Below are 12,988 nucleotides of genomic sequence, written 5' to 3' on the forward strand. Positions count from 1 at the left end.
TCTCTATACATAACAATTGATACGGAGCACCAAAACCTGCAAAAGACAGCCACAGTGTAAAGAGGTGTAAAAAGGGGAGGGGAAATGATAATTAATAACTTCCACTATTATAACCATGTATACAGGTGATCATTACCGGCATAGCACCAAAGAAGAGCTAATACATAGGTTTAAGGACCGTCCCTGATGGGCTCCTTCTGTTTCAGGGGCCCTGAGATAGTAACAACTCGAACACTACCCCCGGGCTGTACGGCTTTTACCTGTATCAATAAAGTTGGTATTCCATTAAACCAAGGGTTTTGTGTGGAACTTCCTCCTTTCTGCTGTCTTTGTGGGTCAAGTCGCCTAGTTCCAGCACTAGCCTAGTGTCCGAGGTGTAGCGGATTTCACTTACTCACTCAAAAGTGCGAGGAGCGCAATGACCACTTAAATTTAATCTGTAAACCTCACATTTGTGGGGGAGCAACTCTGGAATGATCATATCCGGCTCTACAAACAAACAAATTCCTCAGTGTCTTTAAAAACAGACCAACTTTATTCAGAAAATTCTTGTTGCAACTTTTTGGAATTTTTCAAATAAAGTTGGTCTGTTTTTGAAGACACCAAGGAATTCTTGTGTTTGTATAGTTACAACTCCTGTAGTATATCCAAATGTAGGTTATATATCCTGGTTTCAGCATTAGAAATGCTTCCTATATGTACAGTATATATTGCTGTAAATTGGTATGTAACCCCACCCCCCCAGTGATGTTTATCCTAGGCTATTCAGTTATGCTGTTGTCTCCTCCCAGTGCACTCTGGGAGATCAGGTGTTGTTTCTGCTCACTTCAATATACAAAACAAACAAACATTCCGCAGACCTGCACCTGCTAGAAGTAAAGATGTTGCCACCAGTGATACATTTAAAGAGTACGTACGGTCAAAATTACAGACTTGAAGGCATTGCCGTGGCCTTCCCTCAACTTGGCACCCACTGCCTAATTGGGGCAGGCTGTGGCACTGCCGGCAGAGGTTTCCGTAGAGTTTTGGCTGACTTTGCAAACATGGTCAGGACTGCCGGGGGGGTGCGGCGGAGCATCACTTGTGACCTGAAAACATCAGGGCAGGTGAGTAGAGTATTTAACCCTCCGCCCCCATCTGTACTTATTAAGGCAGAGCCCTGCCAGGCTTTGTCATTTCACCTTAGGTACTATTTAAAACTGTGAATCAGGGAGAAGAAAGATTTTACAGTGGGAAAACACTAACTAAGTAATGTATTCATGAATAATGTAAAATGTAAGCAATTTTAATCATTTAGTTACATTTAGTAACTTGCTGGTAGACACCAACTCTGCTGCCTGCTCCATGTTTCTGGAAGAACCCCTGTCACATGACCGACAGAGGGTGTTTTCTGGAACGGTTGCATCAAATATGATGAATCTGGGAAGATGAACGAGAGCGTTAGTATTATGCAGTTTATTCCTGCTTGATGAAACTTCTCACTATGGTGAGTATTGTACGTTACAGATGATTTATCAAATGTATCAGACAGAAACATGTAGTCTGCCCATAGTAAGGGGTCAGATTCCAGTTATTGTTGTAGTGGAGGTTAGAGAATGAAATGTACATATGAAGGACCCAGGGAAGTTTTCTAACATGAAATGCAATTTCTCTGCTGAAAGTTTGTGTAATATGTTGGGCTTTTCTGCCCAAACCCATGAAAGACCTAACATAGTAATGTCTGTTACTGACATCACTTGACCTACGGTATGTAAGATTGCTGGTATTGTTTCATGTTTGCTTTTCTTATATTCAGGTCCATGGACGATGTGTCTGCAAGCACCACACGACAGGTCCTCACTGTGAGCTGTGTGCCCCCCTTTATAATGACCAGCCTTGGAAAGCAGCAAATGGTAAAACAGGAGAAGCCAACATATGTAGAAGTAAGTGTGGGCTGGGAATACTGGGGTTAAACAAGGTTCCTGGCTGACCTGGAATGAATTGCAAAATCTTTACATTGAGTTATGCACATTATTTTCAGCTAATTCTACGGAAACCTCTTATTTTTCCTTCTATAAATCTCTTCCTTACCTCCTGTATCCTCTTGCCCTCTCATGCGAGGACACATATTTTAAACCTTATGAAGGCTGCATCACATTTTTCCATGCTTTATATAACTATGTAATGTGAAGGCATGAACTTGTGTGTGGTATTTCCACGGTACTGAATCACCACTGACCCAGCCTGCGTACAAAGCTGCCTCATGGACACAACAGGCTCAGCTTCATATTTGACATTTTACAGTGTGCTATTGATTGCACTGCTGTACAAATAATGACATTTCTTGGTAACAAAGCAGCAGCTATTTTTAATGTACTATGGGTACACACCCATGGAGTATGAAGGATCACTCCCATGGAAACATTCTAAATGGAGGGATGATCTGAATCCATGATCTGGAGGAGAGGAAGCAGGGAAAGATTGCTTTAAAAAAAGGAGAAACAAGTTTCTAATATTGGCCATCTTGTCCTCTGCCAACCACCCTCTACATTTGCAATTAATGTGAGGGTACAGGTACACAATGCAGTCTTCAGGTGCAATGGTACAATATTTTTTTCAGATGCAATAATTTGATTGGATTTTTATGATCAAATTGTACAGAAAACCTCAGTATGTGGAGAAATGGACATGAAATGATTCTATGGTCAATTGGAATAGAGAAATGTTGTCAATCAGAACGGTGAACAATACCAGTTGCCTGATAGTCCTGCTGATATTTCTGTTCAGTAGTGTCTGAATCACACACCTGAATGATTCTATGGCTAAAATTATTAGAGGCAGTGGCCCCTAGATAACTCTATATTTAGCATGGTGGCATAGTGGCTAGCGCTTTCGCCTGGCAGCGCTGGGTCCCCAGTTCGTAATCCCAGCCAGCCAACATCTGCAAGAAGTTTGTATGTTCTCCCCGTGTCTGCGTGGGTTTCCCCCGGGCATTCCGGTTTCCTCCCACATCCCAAAAACATACAGATAAGTGAATTGGCTTTCCCCTAAATTGCCTCTAGACTACAATGCATACACTACACAATACATACACATAGGACATATAACTATGGTAGGCACTAGATTGTGAGCTCCTTTGAGGGACATTTAGTGATAAGACAATATATACTATGTACAGCGCTGCGGAAGATGTCGGCGCTATATAAATAATAATAATTATATATATACACCATGTGCCATAATGACTCCACTAATCTGATTAGAGGAATCATTATGGCACGGTGGTATATATAGCATTGTGCACTCAAAGTGATGTATGTATGTTTTCTGCCCTTGCCTTGACAAACGGGACCGGATTGGCCCCAAAATGATCGTCTGTGTAGGGTCAAATGTCTGTACGTGTTTGACGGAACAATAAACCTGAATCATTCCCGATATACTGTACCCAGTGCAAGAACCGGTTAAAGGGTACCTAAAGTAGAAAAAAGTGGACAGTTTAATTTACCTGGACCTTCTTCCAGCCCCCTGCAGTCCCCGTCCCCTCACCACCATTCCACACTCCTCCATTCACCTGCAGCACCTATCTGAAACCTGGCTGACTGGGCCATTCAGATGCTGTTGCACATGCACAGCCCGGGCCTTGCGCCTCCTAGATTACCAGGAGCATTCTGCTCATGTGCAGTAGCAATTTTTATGTACTGCGAAAGCGCAGAGCGCGCCCGTCCATGGGAGCATGATCAGGAGGTGAGCAGCCCAGGGTAATGCGTGCAGCTGTCAAAAGGGCGCTGCAGCTGAACAGTGGAGCACAGAATGGCGGCGCAGGCATAGGGGGACTGCAGAGGGCAGGAGGAAGCCTCAGGTAAGTTAAACTGCCCACTTTTATTCCACTTTAGGTTCCCTTGAAGGCTAAAATACAGACTCTTGTCAGTCTATTTTGTATCAAACTGTTGGCCAAGGTCCTATGGAAAGGCAGAGGCTTACATGAAACCCTTTTAGATTATGCAATTGCGATGGAGTCTGTTGGTCTAGTAATCATAACTTGTGTATCTTCTGTTGCATCTGTATAGTCATTTTGTCTAATAGGCAGCTATTGACACTGTGAATCTGGTTTATTGTTCATGTATTAAACATGAGTATATAGACTTTCCTATAACTCCTGGTTCTTTGGAGTGTTTAGATCAAATCATTCTGATATTATGTTCTGGGTCATGTCTGTTTTTAATGTTGCATGACCTTCAAGAAAAGATTATTTATGGAATATTTCCCTTGCTTTACAAATAGAAGTTGACTAAGAAATCATCTGGGAGCAACCACGGCGCCAGCAGATAAACATCTAGAAGACTGCCTTGCATATCATTATAATATTAAGCAGACATTGCTAAAAGAGAGTGGTGTCTTACCCAGAAAATGCTGTACAAATGATTGACATTATTATTTAGTATTTATATAGCGCCGACATCTTCCACAGCATTGTACAGAGTATATTGTCTTGTCACTAACTGTCCATCAGAGGAGCTCATAATCTAATCCGCACCATAGTCATATATCTATGTATGTATTGTGTAGTGTATGTATTGTAGTGTAGGGCCAATTTAACTTATCTGTATGCTTTTGGGATGTGGGAGGAAACTGGATTGCCCGGAGGAAACCCTCACAGACAGGGTGACAACCTACAAACAAGATTAGAACCGGGGATCCAGCGCTGCGTGGCAAGAGAGCTAACCACTATGCCAGGTGCATCAAGGTATGGCTTACTGACTGAAATCCCACTCACAGATTTTGGTAGGAAATCTATTGAAAATCGATCAAACCACAGCACTGCACTATTTGATGCAGTGCAACATCATGTCTCATCTATCGACCACTGCACCTGCCATGCCACCAAATGCCTAAATTTTTATGAACAATTTTAGGCAAAAATAAACCAAATTTTGATCGATTCCACATTAGGGCAATAGATTTCTGTCAGATTCGATCAATGAGTCGAGTGATGAAATCTGCTAGGAATCAACCAGGAAAAATGATTACAGTACGGCCACCTTTATGCACCAGGCACAATCCGATGAAGAACAGGCTTTCTCCCTGATTCAGTACATTTTGATTTTGTGTCTTCTCACTGAAAATATTTTCACAACTCATCAATAAAATACTCTTATTGATAAAAAACAACATTTTTTCACCCACAACAAGCAAAACATGCTCAGAATAAGGTGCCTTAAAGCGAACCTGAAGCAAGAAGTATATGGATGCTGTTTGTTTTCTTTTAAACAATACCAGTTGCCTGGCAGCCCTGCTGATCTATGTGGCTACAATAGCGTTTGAATCACACTAGAAACAAGCAAGCATCTTCTCAGATCTGACAATGTCAGACACACCTGATCTGCTGCATGCTTGTTCAGGGTCTATGGCTAAAAGTATTAGAGGCAGAGGATCAGCAGGACTGCCAGGCATCTGGTGTTGCTTAAAAGGAAATATAAATGGAAGCCTCCCTACCCCTCTCACGTCAGGTTCCCTTCATATATACTTTAGCACTTAATTTGACATTACTTTTCCTACTTACCTTTTAGTAATTTTTTGTTTGGTGCTGAAAGTGTTTTTGTAGGTAAGGTGATAAAAAATGTCTTCTGTGAGAAAAGTTTATTGAATCAGACTATATGCCTGGTTACTGTTTCTTCTGTCTGTTGCCTACTGTTAAGATTCTGATGCATGCTATTTATAGATCAGTGGCTGTGATACTTATTGTACAATTACTTATGATACCGCAGTCCAGACAAGATACTAGTGCAAAGCAAATAGGTGGAATTTATTTATTTTTTCTTGTTAATCTTTGCACTACCTTCTTTTGTAGAGAAGACAAAGCCTAGACCTTATAATATCTAGGTATGAGTCAACACCTGTTTCCAGTTGTAGCTAGCCAGATACACCGTCCAGATGTACAGAATATGCAGTCCATTACTCCAGCACCTTTTCGACTATAGCTGGACCTGACAGGAGATAGCAATGGGCGCTCGTTTACAGTATAGCCGAGCACAAAGGGATTAAAGGTTACAGTTAAAGGTAGGTGGGAGGGGGGGGGGGGGGAGTTAGTGTTATACATAGATGGGGAGGGTTAATGTGTGGACTATCTTAGGTTAGGGAAGCCGATTACTAATGTTTTACTATTACTGAATTATTTTACTATATTTACCGTACTTAACATTACCAATGTTTTACTATTGACAACTTCAGGCACCCAAATTAACAGGCATCCCTGATCATTATTCTAACTACAAGAAGAAAATGAGAATGAGAAACTTGCAGCCCAAATTCACCTCATGGGAACACTTAACCCATTAGCAGCTTCAATAGAGTTATCTTGTTTGAGATAGGTCAGCAGAACTTGTTGTGCTGTAAATTCTCAAAATGCTTTGATCTCTCTCTACTAGCAGAACATATAGAACAGCCTTTCTCAACCTTTTTACCTTGGAGGAACCCTGTAAATAACATTTGGATCTCAAGGAATCCCTGCAAACAATTTTTTGGTCTCGAGGAACCCCTGCATTTATTTTTCAGGAGGCATGGTCTTTAAATAGGTTAGGCTGCTAATTTCACTATCTCCTATTACACTGCCACTCATTATACTGTCTCCTGACCCCCCAATTTAGTGCTTCTTGTTACAGTACCACCTATTATGGTGTGCTCTATTATACTTCCCCCACGATGGGGTAAAATGCCAAGGAACCCCTGCAGAGTCCTCAAGGAACCCTGGGGTTCCAGGGAACCCTGGTTGGGAAAGCCTGATATAGAAACTGAAAGCAGAAGTCCTATGTTACTCTCTTACACTGCCACCTAGTGATAAGTGGCCATAAATACACATTACAGCAGTACTAATTATAAGAAAGGGAAATGTAACAAATAATAAATAAAAAATGTGCTAAAATAAATTGGCCTGGAGCACTTGCAAACCTCTAAATAAATTGAAGGGTTAAAGGGGCTGTAACAATTTTGGCTTACATGTATTGAAAGGAAAGTTTGGTCTTTTTACAGATTTTAGCTTAGTGTGGCTGCCATTGAAAAGTACTGGTCATTATTGATGTATGGACATCTAATGATGCAGGGCAGACAGAGAAAAAATGTATCACCCTTATTTATTCTTAGAAACTCTTATTTGGCTCACCCTGTTAGTCCATAAAAAAGACTAATAAGGTTCGTGCAGTGCTGCAGCTGCAGGTTTCATCCTCATGTATCTGGTGGAAGAAACAATGCTTTGATTTGAAAAGTAGGAGGAGACCCACAGTAAGTACAGACACAAATCACCCCCCAACATTTTCACATTTTGTTAATTTGCAGTCTGATATGAAGGACACACACAGACAATCATGTTTCCAGCTGTGAGGCAGGGGTCACACATGCAAGATTCGCACACGTTTTGCCCACTGTAAACACCATTAAAGTCAGTGGCCCACTTCAGAATCAGAATTTTTTTGCATTTGTTTGCATTCCGTTTTCTTGCTTTTTTCCCACGTTTTAAAATCGTTTTTCTGTACAACACGCATATTCCCAATTACACTGTATTTTGCAGCAATATGGAACAAACACGGAAAATTGCAAATGGGAAAATGCAATCACAAAGCCCCGGAAAACCCTGAAAAAAATAATGGCAACAGTTCATGAAAAAAATGAATAAAAAAACTAGAATAACTGTGATGCACAAAAGATCAATCCTTCCCCTCCCTTCCTGTGTCAATACTTTGTGTAACCTCCTCGCTTTAAAGACATCCTTGAGTGTGTTTGTATACTGAGATAAGTCTCTACCAAAGCAGAACTGCTAGCTATTCATCATTTTTCATGTAACAGTACATGGATTGGGGAGTAACAGAACTAATAGTTTGCCACTTCTTACGCAGTGGGCTAGGAAATGTGGTGTACTGCAGTCAGGGCCGGTTCAGACGAGCGTCACACCACATCTCGCTCAACTGTTTTTCTTCCAGCAAGCAGAAAAACATTTAGTATCTTCCAGTAGCGCTTCCCGTCATTTGTCGTTTTTGAACCCCTGCAGGGGGACATGATAGTGTGGTGCTTAGGCGATCCTGGAAGCTACATGTTTCCAGGACTGAATGAGATGGTGGGAAGTGACAAGATTGAGCATGGCATTTGTGCAAAATGGTGATACCAGCGCTCTCCATTCATTGGAATGAACAGCGCTTGAGCGAGAAGGGCCTTGCCCATCATTTAATGCCGACCGAGCGTCTGTGTGAACTGGCCCTTAGCCAATTTTGCAGTCATGATAGCTCTTTATAATAAGGTCCCATTACCTTTTTGATGCTTTTGGCCTAGCTAAGAAGCTAAGCTCCTCTGTACAAATGATGTACAAAATAATAAAAGCAATGGACTGCAAAAAGACAGCGTCTCATCTCTTTTAAATTCACAAGGCGAGAGTCTACCTTCTCCCAGCTATAGCAGGGTTGAGTTACAGTCCTCAAAGTAGTCTTCAACTTATAGCCAGGGTTCTCTAGGTCTTCTGAAAATAAGGGATGTGTAAGTGTGTTGATGCACTATTAATTTAAAGCTACACTGAGAATGTAACAGAAGGACTGGATTTACAGGGGACTTTTGGCCCAGGGTTAAAATACTTATGATTTACTTAGTTCTTGATAGCCACCACTAGAGGGAGAGTATTATGTGTGGTGCAATGCTCATTCTAGTGATAAATAACAGGTGTAATAAGGGGGACACTGGCAGTTTTTAGTGACTCTTACACTCTCTTTTGTACATAGTGAGGTTAAAACCACACAGTTTCTCTGCTATTTTAAAATAAACTACTCTGCATTTACCAAGTTACAGGAGTTTTACCTCTTGTAAATAGGCAAATACAGAGTAGTTTATTTTGAAACCTTAAAGGACCACTATCGCAAAAAAATGTTAAATGTAAAATATTTGTAAACACATACAAATAGGAAGTACTTCTCTACCACATTAAAATAAGCCATAAATTACTTTTCTCCCATCTTGCTGTCACTTACATTAAGTAGTAGAAATATGACAGAACTGACAGGTTTTGGTCTAGTCCATCTCTTCATGGGGGATTCTCAGCATGGCCTTTATTCTTTATAAAGACACTCCTTGAAAAGGATTTATATAAAGATGCTAACCAGCCTCCGTGCATGCTGCACACTTGTTTAGCAGTTGGATGGAGAAACTGCCATTCACTAAGTGCTTTTGAAAATAAAGAAAACCTTAAGAATCGCCCATGAGAAGATGGGCTAGTCCAAAACCTGTCATTTCTGTCAGATATCTACTACCTACTGAAAGTGAAAGCAAGATAGGAGAAAAGTAATATATGTAATTTAAGTAATTTTCACGATACTGTTCCTTTAAAGGACACATCCGAGAAGATTAAAAATATAAAAAATCCACTTATCTGGGGCTTCCCCCATCCCCTGCCAGCCGTTCTGTGCCCTCTCTGCAGCTCGCTCCCCACTGGTGGCCCGGGGTCCCCTCCGGTGCAGGATGTCCACTGCGCCTGCATGAGTTGCTCTCAGAGTCGCGCTGATGTCATCTGGACTGTACTGCGCAGTACAGCCCGGATGACATCAGTGTGACTCAGTGAGCCGCACACTGAAGCGCAGGAAGATGCCGACCTGGTGAGGTCCGCATCTGCATCAGAGGGGACTGGGAGCCAATGGAGCTGCGGCAAGGGCACATATTGGCTGCCAGGGGCTGGAGGAAGCCCGAAGAAAGTGTATTTTTTTTTTTTTTTTTTTTTTTTTTTTAGTTCCTCGGACCTTCCCTTTAAGGTTCACATGTTAAATTTCTGTTGCCCAGGGGGATCGTGACTTTAACCTTTGGGTGACAGTTTGGTCCCCAGTGCTGTACAGACATTCTGTTGGTAAGGAAGGGGGAGGAGAGCTGACAGTGCAGAGCAAGATGGAGGGGCATTGAGCGGGCAGAATGAGCAGCAGAATAATGCCTTCCGCCTGCTCAGCCTAGATGATCTGCCAGGCAAATCGCTCTCCCACACATAGGGGGGCTCAGTACATATGCTGTATTCTAAGGAGAGGCGGCCTCTATTGGCTACCTTGGACAAGAACCATCTGGCATGACGGGGTGCTTCAAACAGAAAACTAATTGTGCCCTCTTTGGTCAACTGGCGGTTATGTTGGACAATTAAAGGAATACTATCAATACCCAAGTGTTCTAAAATGACAATGTACAAATAATGTCTAAGTAGCTGTGTCAACATTTTCCTACTTTTCATGTTAAATATCAGAGGCAAAAGCTGTAAATTATTGAGGGTAGGATTTAGCTATATTGGGACAAATCAATTGCAGAAGGGGTGTCTGCTTCAATGCACAGCCAGAGTTGCATATCAGACTACAGAAAGCAAATATCAAACATATCAGACTCTGAAAGTAAAAACAGTATGAAAAGCTGTGACAATTAGTTACATTTCCTCTGCTCTCTTCAGACACTTCAGTCAGAAACACAGGACACAGAAGCTGCAGCTGTTGGGAGCTTTCTCTCTGTCACACACAGAGTTACACATAGAGTTAACTGATCAAGTGTGAGGGGAATTTCCCCTCTCCTCATGGCTCAGTCTGCAGTCAGTTTTGGCGTCAGTAAAGTTTGAAAGTATTTTGATAACAGTATACAAAGAGGTTGCTACTAAAATGTATACACCAGTACTTAGCAGCACTTCCCAAACAATTCCTGTGTCAACTGAAAAAAATATGTGAATCGATACAATTCCTTTAAGTGTTTAATTCACAAACTGGACATCTCTGAAAGCTGTTGACAATAGTAGTGTAGGAGTAAAGTAACTAGACAGATTTATTGGTAACATTAGACTCACAGCAGAAACATGTAGCCTACACAAACTTTGCCCTTTGCACATGAATGATAGTTAAACAAGTGGCCACACATGTGACAATGCTACCCAACCAACTGAAATCTAGGAAGCACTTCTCTAATTCATTGCCAGTGCAGCAAAGCCACAATCAGGGGGCTGTTGCAGCTGTATTTCATCTTTTTGAATTTTAAGGTCCATTTCCACTATGATGTTACATTTTGCATACGTTTTTGTGAATTTTCATGCAAATTTTCATATACATCTACCATTCATTACATAGGAAATGGATGCATGGTTCAGAAATCTGCAGCATGCAATCAATATTTTTCTGCATTGCGCCACATGTCAGACTTTTCATTCAGCGGACATTATTCCATCGACATTCATTGGTTACATTTTTAATTCGATAATGTGCTGTGCGAATTTGTACTTAGTGGAAACGGGCCCTAAGTGTAAAGTATTTTTATCAATAAATCTTCAGATACACTTGAGCAAGTACACATGTGGAAGGCCATGTTTACTTGTAATGTGATATTACACCTTCCACGTCAGTCTGTGAAATGTGATAACAGTCAGTGATTATTTCAGTGTTAAATGCTGTTTGCTTTGTTACCTCTCCAAACCAGAACAGATTTTATATCTGTGAACTGGGAGAGCAGGAGGACAGACAAATAAACTAAAAGCCGATATGACATTTCATTATCAGACCATTGTTCTAGGTTATTGCCCCTTTAGGCTAGACGTAACTTATCAGTGGTAGTTGCTAGTATGTGTGAATATTTGTGTATTATGTTACGTAATCGGAGGTGAAGCGAGAATGGTTTAATGGCACTCATAATACTTTCCCATGCGTTTGTTCACTTTATTAATTTCTTATTTTTATCTACTCTACCGGACACCATTTCAGAACCTAGCCAGTAACTTGCAGTGACGTAGCTAAGGAGTTGTGGGCCCCGTTGCAAGTTTTACAATGGGGCCCCCCAAGTACTCTGTACATAGCAATTGATACGGCGCACCAAAACCTTCCAATGGCAACTACAGTGTCTGAGGTGCAAGAAGGGGATGGGGAACAGTTTGTTATTAATTACCACTATTCAAAGTATTATTATTATTATTATTTATTTATAAAGCGCCAACATATTCCGTGGCGCTGTACCATGTAAGAAAACAAACAAGGGATACATAATGATACAGACAATGATATACATCAAATATAAACACTGATACAAAATACAGCACTGCTAATTACAATTTGATTTAACATGATGACTAAAATGTATAAATGTCTAACAGTGTGCAAGCAATTAAATTAATAACAGTCCATGACCCAAAAGTATCTATAGAAGTGATTATTTTGAGCACAAGACCAATGGAGAGCTAATACTGTAGTTGAGGGAGGGCCCTTTGGGGCCCCTCTGGCCCAAAGGCCTCGATGCGGTGGCTACCTCTGCAACTATTGCTACGCCCCTGGTAACTTGTTACCAATAGGAATGCAAACACAACCGAATATCGTACAAGGGAATATCAAATGAATAAACACATGTCCCAAAGGACTAGCCCTATATGTACAAGGAATTGAAAGTGTATAACTTTATTCATTTAAACACTCAGATGGTTGAGTCATTAAAAACACATGCTACCTTGGCTGTGGGTGTGCCAGGGTCATGAGGAGGTCCTTGTTGATCCCCTATCTCTATAAGCCCTAGCTAGGCTAGAAATAAGAAATCGGATGTTCTCATCTAGTAAATGTAGGATGTGATTAGCTGATTGTATCTGCTCACCTGTGTATTTCTGTCTTTATCAGAGTGTAAATGTAATGAGCATGCAGACAGCTGCCACTTTGACCTGGACCTGTGGCTGATATCCGGGAACCACAGCGGAGGAGTGTGTGACAACTGCCAGCATAACACGGAAGGCATTAACTGCCAGAGATGCAAGTCCGGCTTCTTCCGAGACTGGAACGTACCATTCTCTGATCCAGAGGCCTGTAGAGGTATCACCACTGCATGCTACCTACATTGATATTGCTTACAAAAGTACCTCATCTTTATAAAAGTATCTAAAATAAGAATCTTATATAAATGTTCATCCACAGTTTATACACAAGATTGATATTTTATTAAAATGCAAAGTTCAGTAAGTATTGTTTATATGGCTGGACTTGCAATCCAGGATCCAGTC

General features: G+C 41.2%; 1 protein-coding gene across 1 annotated transcript in view; it reads left to right on the forward strand.

The window, feature by feature from the left end:
- The window catches only part of NTN4 (netrin 4), a 166,299-nt gene that overhangs the window by 100,249 nt on the left and 53,062 nt on the right, over nucleotides 1–12,988 (forward strand). Inside the window, exons 4-5 of the mRNA XM_068276785.1 lie at nucleotides 1,796–1,922; nucleotides 12,612–12,800. Coding sequence (XP_068132886.1) covers nucleotides 1,796–1,922; nucleotides 12,612–12,800 — 316 coding nt within the window. The remainder of the gene's footprint in view (nucleotides 1–1,795; nucleotides 1,923–12,611; nucleotides 12,801–12,988) is intronic.

The sequence above is a fragment of the Hyperolius riggenbachi genome, chromosome 3, assembly GCF_040937935.1.
Source record: "Hyperolius riggenbachi isolate aHypRig1 chromosome 3, aHypRig1.pri, whole genome shotgun sequence".
Taxonomy (NCBI): domain Eukaryota; kingdom Metazoa; phylum Chordata; class Amphibia; order Anura; family Hyperoliidae; genus Hyperolius; species Hyperolius riggenbachi.